This window comes from Podarcis erhardii (assembly GCF_964252035.2).
Source record: "Podarcis erhardii genome assembly, chromosome: 2".
Classification (NCBI taxonomy): domain Eukaryota; kingdom Metazoa; phylum Chordata; class Lepidosauria; order Squamata; family Lacertidae; genus Podarcis; species Podarcis erhardii.
Genome location: NC_138498.1, coordinates 15,585,788 through 15,606,559, shown reverse-complemented (window position 1 = coordinate 15,606,559; position 20,772 = coordinate 15,585,788). Strand labels below are relative to the sequence as shown.

Genomic DNA, 20,772 nt, shown 5'->3' with positions numbered 1-20,772 from the left:
GAGGAGGAGAGAGAGGGAGGAAGCCTCTGCTGTTGACTGCTACAGGGATGAGTCATCGGACCTTCCCCTGGCCTCTCCAAATAAAGGAGGTCTTTGTGAGAGCTCTCTGTCCCCTCACAGGGGTAGGTGGCAAAAGCATTTTTGGAAGGTTGGAGATGAGCTTTCTGCAGGCTAAGGGACCTTTAGGAAGCCCTCCGTCTCTCAGAGGCTGAAAAGTTCGCATTTGTTCCATCTAGTAATTTTCCACAGTTAAACCCACAACAGCTAGGAATGGGGTTGTTTCCTGGAGTGCAGAATTCCTTTCTGCTGCAAGCAACAGCCTGCACACATCTCCACAAGTAAATAGACCAGAGCAGGCATGGGTGGGAGGGGGGGCATGTGGCCCTCCAGAAGTTGTGGGATTCCAACTTCGATTGGCCCCAGCCAGCCTGGCTGAATGGTCAAAGGGATGATGGGAGTTGTAGTCCAACAATATCTTGAGGGCCATATGCTACTTGTCCCTGGACTAGGCCCTGGATCTTAGCTGAAAGTTCAGGGAGATCCTTAAGTAGCCAAGCAGTCTCTATGTATTAAGCCCTTAGTATTGATCTCCTGGAAGGGACATGGGTGGCGCTGTGGGTTAAACCACAGAGCCTAGGACTTGCCGATCAGAAGGTCGGCCGTTCGAATCCCCACGACGGGGTGAGCTCCCGTTGCTCGGTCCCTGTTCCTGCCAACCTAGCAGTTCGAAAGCACGTCAAAGTGCAAGTAGATAAATAGGTACCGCTCCAGCAGGAAGGTAAACGGCGTTTCCATGTGCTGCTCTGGTTCACCAGAAGCGGCTTAGTCATGCTGGCCACATGACCCGGAAGCTGCACGCCGGCTCCCTTGGCCAATAAAGCGAGATGAGCGCTGCAACCCCAGAGTCGGCCACGACTGGACCTAATGGTCAGGGGTCCCTTTACCTTTACCTTTACCTTTACCTTTACCTTTATTGATCTCCTGGCCAAGAAAGACCCACCGTGATTCCAGTTCTGAGAATTCAGAGGGGAATTCTGAGAACTTCCCCCTCCCTACAAATCTTCTCTCTGGAGTTAAGTTGATTTAATATATGTATTCTGCTTATAATATATAATAGAACCATAGAGTTGGAAGGGACCCTGAGGAACATCAAGTCTTACCCCCTGCTACGTAGCTGTCCCATACAGGGTTCGAACCTGCAACCTTGGCATTATCAGCACCATGCTCTAACAACAAACACTGCAATCGCTAAACAACAAGAACAAATTAATCAAACACAGTAGCATATAGACCACTCTTTCCCAACCTTGGGTCTCCAGCTGTTTTTGCACTACAATTCCCATCATCCCTAGCTAGCAAGACCACTGGTCCGGAATGATGGGAACTGTAGTCCAAAAGCAGCTGGAGACCCAAGGTTGGGAAACTGGTATAGACCAAGCAACAACAAATTAATGAAAACAATTTAATTGGATTAACTGTATTAACTCGGGAGTAAGTGCCTGTGGCCAGGAGAAGACTGGTCTACTAACAGCACAACCCTCCTCCCCATTTCCTAACGTTCCCACTTCTACTGTAGTTTTGGAAAATTATAAACATATACATTTAGAAGCTTGGAGGTGATAAACTTCAGGACACAAAACTTCAATGACAGAGGAGTAGGGAGGGGGTTAGTGAAAAGAAGCAGATCTTGCAAACCCAAACCAAGAGGGCTTTCTGGCGATTCCCTCACTGTGAGAAGCCAAGTTACAGGGAACCAGGCAGAGGGCCTTCTTGGTAGTGGCACCCGCGCTGTGGAACACCCTTCTGCCAGATGTCAAAGAGAAGAACAACTACCAGACTTTTAGAAGACATCTGAAGGCAGCTTTTCATGTTTAACAGACCACTGTATTTTAATATTTTGTTGGAGGCTGCCCAGAGTGGCTGGGGAAACCCAGCCAGATGGGCGGGGTATAAATAATAAATTATCATTATTATTATTGACCCTGGCATTTTCTACAAGAGAGGCAGTGCCTGAACACCCTCCTGTAAGTTTAGGTACTTAAAAGCAGCAAATGTGCCTAAGGGTATGTCTGTACTACAAACCTGTTTTGTTTAGCACCACTTGAAGTCTCGTGGCTCCTTCCACGGGACCCATAGCTTTGTGAAGTCAGCTTGTTTGTTTGTTTGTTTGTTTGTTTAACCCTTATATGCCAAAATGGCTTCTGAGTCGTTTTACAACTATGGAATCCGTTACAAAATCTATGCATAATTAAATTACACAGAGCATTGCAGCATCTGTCATTAAAATGTACAATAAATCAAGGCAGTTAAAAAGCATGGTAATCAAAACACAGCTGAAACAATAAGGTCAAGTTCAGGGAAATGCGTCCCTGAGCAAATGGGTCTGCAGGATCCGTCGGAACGCCAATACTGATGGGGCCTCTCATATCTCGGCATGGAGGGTATTCCGCAACACTGGTGCCACAAGGATAAAGCCCGTCTCCATGTTACCACAAGCTAATAATCATCTGGCCGTGGCAAAACTTAACCGGGTTCCATTTGCTGATCACAATGTCCTTACTGGGCAGTGGAGAAGAAGAAATTCCCTATGAGATTCTTAGATTGCCTCCCCATTGCACCCAAAGCGACGGAATAGCTGTGATACCAACTTGTTTGTGGGTAGACATGGCCTCATGCCAATTGTCAAACGGCCAGATCTCCGAATCTGCAAAGCTGTGGGTGGGCGGCTGGGGACATTTTGAATCCTGAAACTTCCTGAGCTAATTCTCTTGGCCAAACTTGAATGGCGGGGGGGATCCATGTTGTCTCTGTCGCTTTGAAGCAGCCATGTGACCCGTTGCTTGTAGTTCAGGTACAGTACTTTACTCCTGTAAAATAGCCGGGAGGAGGAGGTGGCGGCATAGTAAATGCTTGTTTACTTACAAGATTTATATAATTTTTGGCTAGGCGTGCAGCAGACCCAACATGCAGCTGCTTCAAAATGCTCAGGTTTCTACCCAGAGTTGTTTGATTTGCATTTTGAACGGCCCCATTTGGGGTGTGTGACTTTCTAACTTGCCCCACGACCGAGAGCTTCAAATATTATTATTATTATTATTATTATTATTATTATTAATTTTTATTTATACCCCGCCCTCCCCAGCCAAGGGCGGCCTCAGGGCGGCTATCAAGCAATAATAAAAACAAGTTGAATGAGTACAACTTAAAAACAAGATTAAAATACAACATTAAAATACTGAAACATTAAAATATTAAAATGCAGCCTCATCACAGGAGGAGAAAGGAAAAAGAGAAAAGAAAGAGGGGGAGGGAATCAAATTGGCTCCAAGCCAAAGGCCAGGCAGAACAACTCTGTCTTACAGGCCCTGTGGAAAGAAATCAGATCCTGCAGGGCCCTGGTCTCATGAGGCAGAGCATTCCGCCAGGCCGGAGCCAGTGTTGAAAAGGCCCTGGCTCTGGTTGAGGCTAATCTAACTTCCTGGTGCCCGGGACCTCTAGGGTGCTGCTATATATGGACCTTAAGGTCCTCTGTGGGGCATAGCAGGAGAGGCGATCCCATAGGTACAAGGGTCCTAGGCCGTGAAGGGCTTTAAAAGTCAAAACCAGCACCTTAAATCTGATCCTGTACTCCACCGGGAGCCAGTGCAGCTGGAAAAGCACTGGGTGAATATGCTCGCATGGCAGAGACACCGTGAGGAGTCTCGCTGCAGCATTCTGTACCTGCTGGAGTTTCTGGGACAGCTTCAAGGGCAGCCCCGCGTAGATCGAATTACAGTAGTCAAGCCTGGAGGTGACCGTCACATGGATCACTGTGGCCAGGTCAGGGCGGGAAAGGTAAAGGATGCGGCTGCTCAGACCTGCCCCCTTTTTAATGCATATTGCATTAAACTGTTCTCCAGTTGCATGAAGGCAGAAAGACCCAGATCTTATGCATAGCAAACAAAGACCTTTCAGACTTTTAGCGGCTGAGGTGAGCCCAATTGCAGATCTTGGAGAGAGGGACGCTTCGGTTTCTTTGACGTCAGGCCTTCTCAGTGCCATTTCCATCTTTCATCACCCCATTTCTGTGGCATTATGGTAACAGTAATAATAATAATAATAATAATAATAATAATAATAATAATAATAATAATAAATTTATTATTTGTACCCCGCCCATCTGGCTGGGTTTCCCCAGCCACTCTGGGCGGCTTCCACAGAAACCAAAAATACACTAAAATATCACACATTAAAAACTTCCCTGAACAGGGCTGCCTTAAGATGACTTCTGAATGTCAGGTAGTTGTTTATCGCTTTGACATCTGGTGGGAGGGCATTCCACAGGGTGGGCGCCACTACCGAGAAGGCCCTCTGCCTGGTTCCCTGTAGCTTTGCTTCTCGCAATGAGGGAACCGCCAGAAGGCCCTCGGCACTGGACCTCAGTGTCCGGGCAGAATGATGGGGGTGGAGACGCTCCTTCAGATATACTGGGCCGAGGCCGTTTAGGGCTTTAGATGTCAGCAGCAACACTTTGAATTGTGCTCGGAAATGTACTGGGAGCCAATGTAGGTCTTTCAAGATGCGGAAATGTGAAGGCACAGCTGTGTCTGGAAGGTGTGGCCGCCCTCAGGTGGCGTATGATTTCTGTCGTACTTTTGTGAAACTGGAAACGGCAGGGTTGTAGGAACACTGCAATAAATAAACGGGCCTTTTGTCTTTCTCGACGCTGAGCTTGGAGATGCCCCATGTGTTTTTGCCCATGTGTGTGATGAGTCCTAAATGTCCCCGCTGCTGTTCTGTCTCCTGTAGCGCACTGTACAGAAGAACGCCAAATACATCTGCTTAGCCAATAAAGACTGCCCTGTGGACAAGCGGAGGAGAAACCGGTGCCAGTTTTGTCGTTTCCAGAAGTGCCTTGCTGTGGGAATGGTCAAAGAAGGTAAGAGACGTCCCTGTTTGTTGAGTTTGATGTGCAGGTTAAAGTGTTAATAAGATCAGGGGTTTAATCGGCTTGTGGCCTGTGTTATTTGCCCAAGGCAAGCACCTTAATGCGTTTGGTCTTCGCAATCACTCGCAGGTTTAAATCTCGTCCATTGAAGCAGTCAGGAAAATCTGCTCTTTAGCAGTGAATTGTCAGAAGGATTAAGGGGTGATTAGGTTCTGTGCTGATGTGATCTGTGCCATATTTTGGCTGGGTGTACTAGATAACAATAGTCTGCTGGTGTCATTGCCTCGCTCTGCCCAGCGAGATCTACATAAAGGGGTTTGGGGCTTTTTAAGTGTGGGGTCAGGAGCAGAATTATTCAGAGCAAAGAGCCAATGAGAGAGGACGTGTAAATGACTTAGCATGAGGGAATGAGAAGCAACTCTTGTCGCAAGCTTCCTTTGACTGTCCAAGACCAGCACTTGAGATGTCCAACAGGCATGTGGAACCTGCAGCCCTCCAGATGCTGTGGGACTCCCATCAGCCCCCAGCCAGCTTGCCCAGTGGTCAGAGGTGATGGGAGCTGTAGTTCAGTAGCATCGAGAGAGATCACCCACTTAATACAAGTACAGTGGTACCTCGGGTTACAGACACTTCAGGTTACAGACTCCGCTAACCCAGAAATAGTACGTCGGGTTAAGAACTTTGCTTCAGGATGAGAACAGAAATTGTGCCGCGGCGGCGGGAGGCCCCATTAGCCAAAGTGGTGCTCCAGGTTAAGAACAGTTTCAGGTTAAGAACGGATCTCCATAATGAATTAAGTTCTTAACCAGAGGTACCACTGTATCGCCTTTTGCACTTCTGTTGTGCAGTTGTGAAATACAATGGTACCTCAGGTTACAAACACCTCAGGTTCCAAACACTTCGAGTTACAGACTCCGCTAACCCAGAAGTAGTACCTTGGGTTAAGAACTTTGCCCCAGGACGATAACAGAAATTGTGCAGCGATGGGAGGCCCCATTAGCTAAAGTGGTACCTCAGGTTAAGAACGGTTTCAGGTTATGAACAGACCTCCAGTACGAATTAAGTTCGTAACCAGAGGTACCACTGTACAGAATACCGGTGTGGCTAAACCCCAACCCGCCATCTTGTGAAACGTACCTAGCATAGGGCAATTAGACCAATGCCTGCTCCACTTTGGCTGGGATCCAGATTCCATCCTGCAATTAAAACCTTCCTAAGCCCCACGGTTAGTCCTGTCGATAGTTCCCGTACCTCTCTGCTCCCAACCTCTCTGAATGTGTGCCTTTTTTCACTTCCTCCTTCCCTCAGTGGTGCGGACGGACAGCTTGAAAGGCCGGCGTGGTCGTTTGCCCTCCAAACCCAAGCAAACTCAAGATACTTCTCCGGTCAGCCTCATCTCCTCTCTTGTGAGAGCGCACATAGATTCCATACCCAGTGCAACAAAGCTTGATTATTCCAAGGTAATAATCTGCGTTCCTACAGTCTGTGGCACTCGTGGCTGACTTGGGGCGGGGGGGGGGGGGCGAGGAGAGTGTGCCAGGCAGATAAACAAAACACACTTGTACTTAGTTCCTTGTGGGATGCCCCAAATGGTCCCATGGCAGGCTGAAATGCCCTGAAATAATTGTGCCGTTTTAAGTGCCTAGGTAGTCTAACATGCCATGGAATGACTTGGAGCAAAGGGCTGGGCAATTTAGCAGGGCAAAGCCCTTCCCAACAGATGCCACAGGTCCTCTTAGTGGAACATGCCTGAGCTGGGGGGGGTGTTTTTGGATACACCTTCAAGCCCCAAATCAGCTGCCTAGACACTTGAAATGGCTCATGAGCATAGAATACACTACAGCGGGGTAGGACAGCTGGGGGGAGGGAGGAATCACACCTAGCAAACAATCCACCCCTTTGGTTTCAGATAGAATGTGGGTAAAGGTAAAAGGTAAAGGTAAAGGTACCCCTGACCATTAGGTCCAGTCGTGACCGACTCTGGGGTTGCAGCGCTCATCTCGCTTTATTGGCCGAGGGAGCCGGCGTACAGCTTCCGGGTCATGTGGCCAGCATGACTAAGCCACTTCTGGCGAACCAGAGCAGCGCACAGAAACACTGTTTACCTTCCCGCCTGAGCGGTACCTATTTATCTACTTGCACTTTGACGTGCTTTCAAACTGCTAGGTTGGCAGGAGCAGGGACCGAGCAACAGGAGCTCACCCCGTTGTGGGGATTCGAACCACCAGCCTTCTGATTGGCAAGTCCTAGGCTCCATGGTTTAACCCACAGCGCCACCCGCATCCCTCAGAAGGTGGGTAAAGGAGTCTAAAAAGCCCAGGACACAAACTTTCACAACCCTCTAGCTGTTATGGGGGGGGGTGTGCGCTCTGGTTTCTGTCACAGTGTTCCGTTGTGCCAGAAGCGGTTTAGTCATCCTGGCCACATGACCCAAAAAGCTGCCTGTGGACAAACGCCGGGTCCCTTGGCCTGAAAGCGAGATGAGTGCCACAACCCCATAGTCGCCTTTGACTGGACTTAACCGTCCAAGGGTCCTTTACCTTTTACCTTTACCTTACCAGTAGTAATGTATTTCATGTTAACTCTGGAAGTATATACAGTGGTACCTCGGGTTACATACACTTCAGGTTACAGACTCCGCTAACCCAGAAATAGTACCTCGGGTTAAGAACTTTGCTTCAGAATGAGAACAGAAATCGTGTGGTGGCGGTGCGGCAGCAGCAGGAGGCCCCATTAGCTAAAGTGGTGCTTCAGGTTAAGAACAGTTTCAGGTTAAGAACGGACCTCGGAACGAATTAAGTACGTAACCAGAGGTACCACTGTACTCAATTCTGACCAAACTAAGCCTACTGGTGTATATTTTGCTCTAGTGCAGCCTAGTTTGGTCAGAAAGAAGTATACACTTTCAGAGTTAACACTAAATACATTGCTTCTGGTAAATGAGCCACCATAGCTGCGGGAGGTCCTTGAAAATCTGTGTCCTGGGCTTTTCAGACTCGTCTACCCATGTGCTTAGGACTTGCCGATCAGAAGGTTGGTGGTTCGAATCCCCGCAACGGGGTGAGCTCCCGTTGCTCGGTCCCAGCTCCTGCCCACCTAGCAGTTCAAAAGCACATCAAAGTGCAAGTAGATAAATAGGTACCGCTCTGGCGGGAAGGTAAACGGCGTTTCCGTGCACTGCTCTGGTTTGCCAGAAGCGGTTTAATCATGCTGGCCACATGACCCGGAAGCTGTACGCCTGCTCCCTTGGCCAATAAAGCGAGATGAGCGCCGCAACCCCAGAGTCGGTCACAACTGGACCTAATGGTCAGTCATCCCTTTACCTTTACCTTTACCCATGTGCTATCTGAAACCCGAGGGGCGCAATGGTTGCCAAGATGGCATTGTTTTCAGCTCTCCTATGCTGTTATTAGTAATCTCTGGCTTGAGAATGCATTATTTGGCCATTCAAATGAGAGTCTTGAGTACATCAGTTTTGATTCCTCTCTATCAGCGCTAGCAAGGAAATGTCATTGTGCTGGTGGTAGTGTCTACACCCCTGCCCGTCTCTCCACCCCTTCCCAAAATAAAATGAGTGTGTTAACAGAGGTGGGGGCCATGAGCTGGTTTGTGTCTGCTCTTCAACCTTTTTGCTTGTTTCCTCCCCTCCCCAGTTCCAGGAATCTGTCTCCTACCAGTTTGAGAAGGAGGACTGTGTCGACGTGCAGCAGTTCTACGACCTGTTGACAGGCTCGATGGACGTCATCCGGAAATGGGCGGAGAAGATCCAGGGCTTCCTAGAGCTTCCGAAAGAGGATCAAGACCTGCTTCTGGAATCTGCTTTTTTGGAGCTCTTCATTCTCCGGCTAGCGTACAGGTAAACATGCAGCAGCAGGGCTCTCGTACGAAACCTACAGTGATCCGCTTAGCCTCTAAATTTGGGGCAAGCTCAGTAGGTCACCTCGTATCGGGTTGCAGGGACGGTGGCAGTATGGCAAAATAAAACAAACAGATGCAAGAGGAGAAGGGAATCCTCCATATATAGACCCAGGGCCCTTGAATTGAACATCATTGCATTATGGGCCCTTTAAACATCTGATAGGAACGCGGGTGGCGCTGTAGGTTAAACCACAGAGCCTAGGACTTGCCGATCAGAAGGTCGGCGGTTCGAATCCCCGCGACAGGGTGAGCTCCCGTTGCTCGGTCCCTGCTCCTGCCAACCTAGCAGTTTGAAAGCACATTAAAGTGCAGGGAGATAAATAGGCGGGAAGGTAAATGGCATTTCCATGCGCTGCTCTGGTTCGCCAGAAGTGGCTTAGTCATGCTGGCCACATGACCCGGAAGCTGTACGCTGGCTCCCTCGGCCAATAAAGCGAGATGAGAGCCGCAACCCCAGAGTCGGCCACGACTGGACCTAATGGTCAGGGATCCCTTTACCTTTTTAGACATCTGATAGGGGACGCTGTGAGCAAAGGAAGCCTTTGTTTACAGTCTCTCCTTCCTTACTCTGGAAGGAAAGGGCTTCCGTGTGTCATGCTGGGACAAGGGAATGGTGGGAGAGAGAAGACCACAGGTGCTGTTTTTGCCCCAAAGTAGGTGTGTGTGTGTGGGAGAGCCCAGTGGGAGCAGACATGGCTTCCACAGCCAGTTCAGGAGGCTCCTCGGCTCAATACCTCTGTCTGGAACAAATTCTGTGACCCTGGGATTCCAAGTTCCAGTGAAGCAGCAGCGTTTGGGATGAGCTCCAACTGCCCAGTCCAAGCCAACATTGCCCAGCAAACTCCCAATGGCTTGCCCCACTGGCTCTATGCCCTTCTCTCCAGGGGCCGAAACACACTGTCCAAGTTTCAACTCAAACCGTGCTCTCTCTCTTGCAGGTCCAAGCCAGAAGAAGGCAAGCTGATATTCTGCAATGGGGTGGTGCTCCATCGGATGCAGTGTGTCCGAGGCTTTGGAGAGTGGATCGACTCCATCATCGAGTTCTCCCAGAGCCTCCACCGCATGAACATCGATGTGCCCTCCTTCTCCTGCCTCGCGGCGCTTGTCATCATCACAGGTAGGCCCGACGCCCACATCACGGGGTTGGTTCTCCGGGGGGCACGGGTGAGGCTGCGGAAAGCGCAGGTTGATAGGCAGGAACGAGGAAGCGTCGGATCTCTGGAAGGGAGGTGCTTAAGGCTGCCAATCAGTTTGTGACATCTCTGGGTGCCTTCAGAGAAAGGGATTTACTTGCTCTGGGAGGGACGCGGGTTAAACCACAGAGCCTAGGACTTGCCGATCAGAAGGTCGGCAGTTCGAATCCCCGCGATGGGGTGAGCTCCTGTTGCTCGGTCCCTGCTCCTGCCAACCTAGCAGTCAAAGTACAAGTAGATAAATAGGTACCACTCCAGCGGGAAGGTAAACGGCATTTCTGTGTGCTGCTCTGCTTCACCAGAAGTGGCTTAGTCATGCTGGCCACATGACCCGGAAGCTGTACGCCGGCTCCCTCGGCCAATAAAGCGAAATGAGCACCGCAACCCAGGGGTCCCTTTACCTTTACCTTTATTTGCTCTGGGAGGGGGGGGGGTCCAGCAATATCTGGAAGGCACCGCCGCTCCAGTCCTGATGGCCCAGCCCAGGCATGGCTTGGTGAGGGAGGAAGCCTGTCGTGGGGGCGCCCGGTTGTGCCCCCTTGCGCCCTTTCAACAATCTGGGCCCGGAGACACACTCCCCCTGGTCCTCCCCACGCTACGTCCCTGGCACCTGGGTAGCATGGAAAACCGTAAGATACGCATTGGACCCTGGGGAGCCCAACATGTCCGATTGCATCAGGGAGAATAATAAATAATAATATTTTTTTATTTACACCCCGCCCTTCCTGGTTCAGAAAACCGGGCTCAGGGCAGCTAACAACAAATTTAAAACACTTATTGATGCAACAAAAAACAGCATAAAATACAGTATAAAACGTGAATAGCAATAAATTCAGAATTCAAAAATCAATTTAGGGGGGAAATCCATCCAATAAACATTAGGTGATCACCAGGGCTAGCTGGCTAAATTAGTCCTATTTGGGCCAGCAAGGAGACCAGGGGAGAATTAGCTGTGGGATCCCAGAGCAGGTCATCTTCATAAAAAGGGGAGAGGGAGGGAAGGAAGGGGAATAAAACATCAGGCTAAGTTCAAATTGAAAGCCAGGTGGAATAACTCTGTCTTACAGGCCCTGCAGAAGGAAGTTGAATCCTGCAGGGCCCTGGTCCCATGGGACGGAGCATTCCACCAGGTCGGAGCCATCACAGAGAAGGCCCTGGCCCTGGTGGAGGATAATCTGACTTCCTTAGCACCTCCAAACTATGGTTATTTAAGGTCCTCTGCGGGGCATACCAGGAGAAGTCCTTGGTTCGCTCTCGTGTTTAACAGCTCCTTCCCTGTTCTTTTCTTGCTGCTGCCATCTCTTCCTCCTCTCCGCCGTCTCCAAACCAGACCGCCATGGGTTAAAAGAGCCAAAGAAGGTTGAAGACCTCCAGAACCGCATTGTCAGCTGCCTTAAAGACCACGTGACTTCCACCACCAACGAGCAGCTCCACCCGAACTGCCTCTCCAAGCTGCTGGGCAAGCTCCCCGAACTCCGCACCCTTTGCACTCAAGGGCTCCAGCGCATCTTCTACCTGAAGCTTGAGGATCTGGTCCCCCCGCCGCCCATTGTGGACAAAATATTCATGGACACGCTGCCTTTCTGAAGACTCCGAAAGAAGGAAGGAAGGAAGTTGCCGTGAATCAATGGTTCTTCCTGTTTGGGGGGAGGGTGGCTTTATATATATATATATATATATTTTGGGTGGGGTGGCAGATGGACAGAAACTGGCAGAGGGGATTTCCTTGCCACCCCCTCACCTGGAGGGGAGTTTGCAGGGACATTTTTCTCCCCCAGAGACATTACAGACGATGTTTAAAATTTTTAAGCCTAGGGGTCGGAAGATGAAGGCCACTAGCGTTATCATGTCCCCGCCCCCCCCCCCCTTTCTCCTTTCGTCCACCCTTTTTGATATTGGAGTTTAGTGGGACATTGCTCTCCTTCTCTCTTCCTCCTCCTCCTCTCTCTGAACTTCGGACAACTTTTTTGGGAGTTTGTGTTCTTCTTTTTTTAACCTAGTGGGGGGGGGGATATCCCGGTGTGCCTTCTAGGGTTACATGCACAATATCCCTAAATAATGCTGCCTTTCCCATGTAACCTGCCAACGGCTCCACATGTGCAATGCGACGCCTAAATTCCATACAGTTGCACAGATCACCTTTGTGTAATACATGTGGAATATGTTGGTGTTTTGTGTTTTTTGTTTGTTTTTCAATAGTCAAAGGCTGGTTAGGGATTTAAAAAAAAGAAAAAAAGAATTGCCTTCTCTTACTTTATCCACGTTCCTGGCCCTGGCGAAGAATTCCCTCTCAAGTATGGGAACTGGATGAGGTTTTTTGTTTTTAGTTTTTCCAACTCCCTTCCGTAAAAGCTGCTTGCAATCTTGAACTCGGTGCAACTTGGGGGAAGTGGCAGTCCAGTTTTGCCGTAAGTAAGCACATATCCCTCAGATAGCTTGTTCTTCCCACCTGCCACTTCGTCAGGGGCGGCCAAGTTTTGTCGGATGGTGTTTTTGTGTTCTTTTTTCGTGTGTAAAAGTTGTATATAAGAGGATCGGCACGTTGGCTTTGTAAATACAGATGAATGGATGATTGAATGAATGGCAGAGGAGGGAAAGCGGGGGGGGGGGGGGCTCTTCTGTATGAGCCGCTGAGAAATGTGCTTCGCCCTAAACTTGCAGGACACCTTCTGCCTTTCTGTGTATATAACTTTGTATTGTAAAGTCTGCCAAACTTTTTTTTTTTTTTGACATTTATATTTGTCTATCCCTCCTTTCCAATTTCCAGTATGTGACTTTTTTCCAATTATTAATATATATTTAATATATTGAATTAAAAAAAAACAACCTGAGTAGATGTACTTCTAATCCGACTTTGTTTCTTTGCTTGATCGCGAGACGTGCGTGCCGGTGTAAACCGAGCTGTTTGAAACGGGAATTTCCTTTTAAAATGAGACAGTCTCTTTCTGGGTTTCCTGTCCTAGCTTACCTTAACTTGAAAGGTTAAAGCGGGAGTCAGGCACTGCCTCCCTATGACATGTGGGCACTTTTGTGTCGCCGTCTTTCCTGGTCAAACAGGTTTTGTGAAACATAAGCTGCTGCTTTTCACAAACCGTTTAGACCATTGTCCACTTAGCCCAACAGCTCTGCAGCTTCTCTCCCAGCTCTCTCTTGGAGAAGATGACTGGGATCGAACCTGGAGATTTAATGTACCATATTTTTCGCTCTATAGGAAGCACTTTTTCCCCTCCAAAAATTAAGGGGAAATGTGTGTGCATCCTATGGAGCGAATGCAGGCTCCTTGGCTTCAGCAATAGCAATGCGAAACCTCCGAAGCGCAGGGGGAGCGCTCCCTCCGCGCTCCGGAGGCTTTGCGTTGCTTTCGCTGAAGCCTGGAGGGTGAGAAGGGTCGTGTGCACCGACCCGTCTCACTCTCCAGGCTTCAGGGATAGCCGTCTGAAGCCTGCAGAGCGCAGCGCGAGTTCTCGCTGCGCTCCGCAGGCTTCAGGTTCCTTTCGCTGAAGCCGGCAGAGCAAGACTCTTGTGCTGCGGGAACTCACGCTGCACTCCGAAGGCTTCAGGGATAGCCGCCTGAAGCCTCCGGAGGCTTCGGGTTCCTTTTGCTGAAGCCGGGAGAGCAAGACTCTCCCGGCTTCAGCAGAGAGGGAGAGCTATGCAGCGCCCCCTCAGCCAAGCGGGAGGAGAAATGGAAGGGGCTCCGTTTCTCCTGCCGCTTCGCTGACAGGGCGCTGAGCAGAGAGGGGGAGAATTTTTTTTTCTTGTTCTCCCCCTCTAAAACAAGGTACATCCTATGGTCGGGTGCATCCTATAGAGCGAAAAATACGGTATGTAAACTCCCTCCTCGCGGATAAGTTCTCTTGAAAGAAACATTTGAGAGAAAGGGAGAGAGAGATTCATGCCCTATTTGGATATGACAGTTTTCTGCATTCCCTGGTTAAATATTGCAGGATGCAACCACAAGCTGCCACAGAAGACAGGCCCCTGATCCACCAGTTTTTCTCTCTCTCTGCGTTGCCTCTTTTTCATTCCGGCCAGAGGGCAGTTTCAAACACCACAAGACGACCCCTACAAATTTAATAAATAATAATAATGCCATCAACTGTGTGCAGCTAGGAAGCAACCCATGTGTAGATATTCACCTCAACTACCTCACATGTAAGCAAGCCCTAAAGGATCTTCACTGGCTCCCAGTATGTTTCTGAGCACAATTCAAAGTGGTGCTGACCTTTAAAGCACTAAACGGCCTCGGCCCAGTGTATCTGAAGGAGTGTCTCCTCCCCCATCGTTCTGCCAGGACACAGAGGTCCAGCTCCGAGGGTCTTCTGGCGGTTCCCTCACTGTGAGAAGTGAGGTTACAGGAAACCAGGCAGAGGGCCTTCTCAGTAGAGGCGCCTTTATTATGGAATGCCCTCCCGTCAGATGTCAAACAGATAAACAATTATGTCACTTTTAGAAGTTATCTGAAGGCAGCTCTGTATCAGGAGGTTATGAACGTTTGACGTTTTTGATCCTGTTTTTATTTGTGCTGGAAGCCGCCCAGAGTGGCGGATATGCAGAGTATACATAATAAAACTACAGTGGTACCTTGGTTCTCGAACGTAATCCATTCCGGAAGTCCGTTCAACTTCCCAAACATTTGAAAACCAAGGTGCGTCTTCTGATTGTCGCAGGTGCCCTGGAAACAATAGCCGACAACCACATTGAATGTTCAGCTTCCAAAAAGCATTGGAAAACCGGAACACACACTTCCAGGTTTTCGTTACAGGTAGGTAACTGTGTTGGTCTGCCATAGCCGAAACAAAATAATAAAATTCCTTCCAGTAGCACCTTAGAGACCAACTATTGGTATGAGCTTTTGTGTGCATTCTGAAGAAGTGTGCATGCACACGAAAGCTCATACTAATACTGTAACTAACGTAAAGGTAAAGGGACCCCTGACCATTAGGTCCAGTCGTGGCCAACTCTGGAGTTGCGGCACTCATCTCGCTTTATTGGCCGAGGCAGCCGACGTACAGCTTCCGGGTCATGTGGCCAGCATGACTAAGCCGCTTTTGGCGAACCAGAGCAGTGCATGGAAACACCGTTTACTTTCCCGCTGGAGCAGTACCTATTTATCTACTTGCACTTTGACGGGCTTTCGAACTGCTAGGTTGGCAGGAGCACGGACAGAACAACAGGAGCTCACTCCGTCGTAGGGATTCAAACCGCCGACCTTCTGATGGCAAGTTCTAGGCTCTGTGGTTTAACCCACAGCGCCACCCGCTTCCCTTAATAACTAACTTAGTTGGTCTCTAAGGTGCTACTGGAAGGAATTTTTTTATTTTGTTCCAGGTTTTCAGCGTTCAGGAGCTGAAATGTTCAAGTACCAAGATGTTCAAGAACCAAGTTTCCACTGTATTATTACTATTATTATTTGGCCATACAATCTCGACTGCAGGCTGTTTCTAAGGCAGAATTATTTCTGTGTAGGGATGCCATTGCATTCTCAGAGTAGTTCTGAGGAACCACCCTTCCAAGTGTCTCCTCCAAGCCTGCCCCTCCTATTTCACGGGTGGGGTTCAAGGCCTGGCACTGATGTGGCTTGCCCAGTGTTCCCTGCCAAGCCCCACTCGGCACCACCTGTGGTGCGGATTAAGAAGGGGCTATTTGGGTGGCAGAGATAATAAGCCTGGCATTTGTCAGCTCAGTGGGGGCTCCCCCACCCCACCTCCCATCAGCCCGTTGATAGCAACAGATCATACACCGTAGGGTCCCCCTCCCTTTAGGCAAGGCCTGTGTTCCACCAACTGGAATGTTTAGCCTGCAAGATGCATCTAAACAGCTATTCCGCATCACAGCAATGGTGACCCAGCCTGCAAAGAGGGATCTGGCTTTGGAAAGCATTAGCATAACACAGAGAATTTTTTTTGAATTAATATTTTAATGGAAAAATAATAATTATCAAGAAATAACGTGATACAGAGAAAAAATATGGGAGGTGAACAAATATGTATATAAGGAAGAGAGAGAGAAACAATATGCAAAAATGCAATGTAATATACTCCCATAAATTCTTAAATACAGTGGTACCTCGGGTTACAGACAGTTCAGGTTACAGAAACCCAGAAATAGTACCTCGGGTTAAGAACTTTGCTTTAGGATGAGAACAGAAATCGTGGCGCAGCAGCAGCGGGAGGCCCCATTAGCTAAAGTGGTGCTTCAGGTTAAGAACAGTTTCAGGTTAAGAACGGACCGCCAGAACGAATTAAGTTCTTAACCCGAGGTACCACTGTAAATTGATACAGTGTTTCCTAATGCGTATGTAGATGTTAATAGCCTACTACATTCGGCACAAACTCATTCCAAACATTGTCATCTTTATCCAAACAAAGTCTACACCTGTAAGCACTCGGTTCATAAGTTGTCATATTGTCGGCCCATTGATTAAAGGGGATCATATGTTTAATTCTTCCAGTTCATCAGTCTCTCTTGGCCACCATTAGGGCACGTGGAATCAATTCTGGTTGCCCCATTGTTAATTTCCATACAATAGGTATATAGTTCAAAAGAATAAACTCCTCTGAAAGATTTGACTTTTTTTGCAGTCATAGTTGCACAGCCCAGCATTATCTCCCAGAATTTGGTTAAGTGTAGAACACTATACAAACATATGTTTCAGGGAAACCACATGTCCCTGCCACATCTCCAACACAGAGTTATCTTAGCTAGTCCTTTTTTATACAACTGTAAAGGAGCCCAATAGATTCCAAGTACTGTGGTGCCCCGCAAGACGAATGCCTCGCAAGACTGAAAACCCGCTAGACGAAAGGGTTTTCCGTTTTGGAGGCGCTTCGCTAAACGAATTTCTCTACGGGGTTGCTTCGCAAGACGAAAAAATCTTGCGAGTTCCCGCGGGTTTTTTCCGCTCCTCCCCCCTTTCCTAAGCCGCTAAGCCGCTTATCAGCTGTTCCGCTGATAAGCCGCTTAACAGCTGATCGCTAAAAGCCGCTAGACCGCTAATAGCGCTAATCCGCTAAGCTGTCAATGGGCTTGCTTCGCAAGACGAAAAACCGCTAGACGAAGAGAATCGCGGAACGGATTCTTTTCATCTTGCGAGGCACTACTGTACAGTGGTACCTCGGTTTACAAACTTAATCCGTTCCGTAAGTCTGTTCTTAAACTGAAACCATTCTTAAACTGATGTGCGCTTTCCCTAATGAGGCCTCTCACCACCGGTGCCCTTCCACCGTTCGGATTCCGTTATTAGACCAAAGTAAAGTTCGCAAACCAGGACACTACTTCTGGTTTTGCAGAGTTCGTAAACCGAATAGTTCGCAAACAGGGCTGTTCGTAAACCAAGGTACCACTGTATCTAAGGTATTGACTGAATCTTAAATTAAGACTTATACAACAGAAAACAATATTAGCACAGCAGAGAGTAGCAATAATCAGAACTTGCTGCTTCCTGCTACCCACGCCCATCTGGCAGCTTCAGATATTAAGGACAACTTAAGAACAAAAGCAGATGCTCAGAGAATTCTAGGATCTCTTTATATTTTTTAACGTGCCAGCTTATTTTTCTTATCAAATTTCCACCTGCCCAGAAATTTATGCAAGAAAGCGTTTTCGATTAACAGTCTGCTGCAGACCCAGGAGAGGAGAATGGCCTAAGTGGGGCAAGATCTAATTTGGTCCTCACAATGGCCTAATTGGGGCAAGATCTAGGAGGAGGTGCTGTGCTCAATAGGCTGAGCTGTTTTGTTTCTTTGAATAAAGAGTTAACCTTACCTAACACCCTGTGAGTTACTGCTGACCTGTTCCAGCCACTTGCCCTGACAGGAAGATTTGAACTAGGCAAAAACTCTTGAGGAAAAAGTGGAGCAAGGCTTGAAGTATCCCATAGGTCTGCATTTGATCTGCATGCTGATATAAACAATTAAAAATCAGCATGTATACCTAGTTCAGTTTGACCATAAGGTAGAAATTCCTTTGCTTAAACAAGAAGGAAGGAAGGAAGGAAGGAAGGAGGGAGGGAGGGAAGGAAGGAAGGAAGGAGGGAGGGAGGGAGGGAGGGAAGGAAGGAAGGAAGGAAGGAAGGAAGGAAGGAAGGAAGGAAGGAAGGAAGGAAGGAAGGAAGGAAGGAGGGAGGGAGGGAGGGAGGGAGGGAGGGAAGGAAGGAAGGAAGGAAGGAAGGAAGGAAGGAAGGAAGGAAGGAGGGAGGGAGGGAAGGAAGGAGGGAGGGAGGGAGGGAGGGAGGGAGGGAAGGAAGGAAGGAAGGAAGGAAGGAAGGAAGGAAGGAAGGAAGGAAGGAGAGAGGGAGGAAGGAAGGAAGGAAGGAAGGAAGGAAGGAAGGAAGGAAGGAAGGAAGGAAGGAGGGAGGGAGGGAGGGAGGGAGGGAGGGAGGGAGGGAGGAAGGAAGGAAGGAAGGAAGGAAGGAAGGAAGGAAGGAAGGAAGGAAGGAAGGAAGGGTTGTTTTGACTTGTTTCAAAATTATTCCTTACAAAGTGTCAAAGGGATCATCAAATGATCCTGAAATCAGTGTGTTTTATGTCTTAGAATCATAGAATTGTAGAGTTGGAAGCCCCCTGTGAATCATCTGGTCCAACCCCCTGAAATGCAGCTGTCCCATACAGGGATTGAACCTGCAACCTTGAGCTCCAGTGCTGAGGGCCTTCTGGCTGCGAGAAGCCATTATATGACAAGTCTGGGCCAGTCCTTTGTTACAAGCAAATTAATTTGCAGTGAATTAACAGAAGCTACCACTACTATTCTCCGACTTCTCAAATTTATCTTGTTGTAAGGGCTTCCCAATATCTCCGTTGTTCCTCTCATGCCTCAACGCCATCCTTTCATCTTGGCATTACGCAGTTATTGCTGCTGTTGTTGCAAGTTTATAATTCTTGGCCCATGCAGCTTTTTGAAATGGAGAACAGGTGAGAATGGTTTTAGCCAAACGCAGGTGGAAAGCTTGATAATATTTCGTTTCATTTACGAATCACTTCCCATGAAACATCCCAAAGCAATTAACAATAAAACATATATATAAATCCAATACAGATAGCGGGCATTTCTGGGTGACCTGTTTGTTGAGTATCATTTGTTTGCAGGGAGACTAGACAATGTTGGCTGTTTAATGAGCATTTATTCTGATTCGCTTGTGGGAAGCTTAGGTGACATTGCATCAAAGAAAATATTATCTCACACTTTCAAGGGTGTTTGTTCATCTGTTTGTTTGTTTGCTTGCTTGGCTGGTTGTAAGTCACTTGAGCTTGCCTTGGGCAAGATAAGATGACTAACAAAATTATTATTTTATTTATTTATTTATTTATTTATTTATTTATTATTTATTTTCCCCATGCATTTTCCTTTTACTTTCCTTGCTGCAAAAAGTCCGATCTATTCAGAAAGCAGGTTTGCTTTGCAAGATTCCCAAATCAGTTTATAATTGCACAACCTAAATTTGCTGGTACAGTGGTACCTCGGGTTAAGAACTTAATTCATTCTGGAGGACTGTTCTTAACCTGAAACTGTTCTTAACCTGAGGTACCACTTTAGCTAATGGGGCCTCCCGCTGGCGCCGTGCCGCCACCACACAATTTCTGTTCTCATCCTGAAGCAAAGTTCTTAACCTGAGGTACTATTTCTGGGTTAGTCTGTAACCCAAAGCGTCTGTAACCTGAAGTGTCTGTAACCCGAGGTACCACTGTACATGACTGAATCCCACCCAAAAAGAGTTTGGAAGTGTCCACAAACTGTAATAAAAATATCCACTTAAAAGATGTTGAAAAGGTAAGGTCTTCAACAGATGTCTTAAAACAGGCTTCCTCAACCTCGGCCCTCCAGATGTTTTGAGACTACAATTCCCACCATCCCTGACCACTGGTCCTGCTAGCTAGGGATCATGGGAGTTGTAGGCCAAAAACAACTGGAGGGCCAAAGCACTAGAAATGGCAAGATGCCTCCTTCCACCTTTCAGCTTTTTTAGCCAATGAGTGACGTCAGAACTGAAATTGACACGTGTGTTGTTGGGACTCTAGGCCAGGAGTGGGGAGCCTCTTGACCCTAGGAGACCCTTTCCCCCAAACTACGCCCACCTGCCCATCAGCTGATGTCACTGGGGCACATAGGCCTTTCTTACATAGCCCCAGGGAAGGTGCAGGAGAATCTGCCCTAGTAATTTCCTCAGTTGACGGTTTTGTCAGGAGCCAATGAGAACTGCTCTCCTTAACCTGAACACCCTCCTGCCTTGTACAGTGGTACCTCAGGTTACATATGCTTCAGGTTACATACACTTCAGGTTACAGACTCCGCTAACCCAGAAATAATACCTCAGGTTAAGAACTTTGCTTCAGGATGAGAACAGAAATTGGGCTCCGGCGGCGCAGTGGCAGCGGGAGGCCCCATTAGCTAAAGTGGTGCTTCAGGTTAAGAACAGTTTCAGGTTAAGAATGTACCTCCGGAACGAATTAAGTACTTAACCCGAGGTACCACTGTATCTTCTCAAAAGCAGCTGCAGTAGCTGTGGTCAGAAGGCAAAGGGACCCCCTTGGCAGAACGAGCCACACAACAGGGCTGCATTTTGAAGCCAGTAAAGTAATACACACTACCATCCAAAAAGGCTATTAAATTACCTCCTTGCCCCTCTGCTCCTCCAATAGAACTGGTTCGCGATCAAGACTCTAAGCAAATAATTAGACCGCAGGGAGTTGTGCCAATGCAAGGAATCCCCTCTCAGATGCTAGAACCCCACCCGGA

General features: G+C 48.2%; 1 protein-coding gene across 3 annotated transcripts in view; it reads left to right on the top strand.

Annotated features, from left to right (window-relative positions):
- Positions 1 to 12,885, top strand: part of NR4A1 (nuclear receptor subfamily 4 group A member 1) — a 42,259-nt gene extending 29,374 nt beyond the window's left edge. For all 3 annotated transcript variants that reach the window (XM_081849709.1, XM_081849710.1, XM_081849711.1), the window contains exons 3-7: positions 4,789 to 4,918; positions 6,236 to 6,387; positions 8,581 to 8,783; positions 9,784 to 9,962; positions 11,369 to 12,885. In XM_081849709.1, the coding sequence (XP_081705835.1) occupies positions 4,789 to 4,918; positions 6,236 to 6,387; positions 8,581 to 8,783; positions 9,784 to 9,962; positions 11,369 to 11,625 (921 nt within the window). In that variant the 3' untranslated portion in view covers positions 11,626 to 12,885. The remainder of the gene's footprint in view (positions 1 to 4,788; positions 4,919 to 6,235; positions 6,388 to 8,580; positions 8,784 to 9,783; positions 9,963 to 11,368) is intronic.
- The last annotated feature ends 7,887 nt before the right edge of the window (positions 12,886 to 20,772 follow it).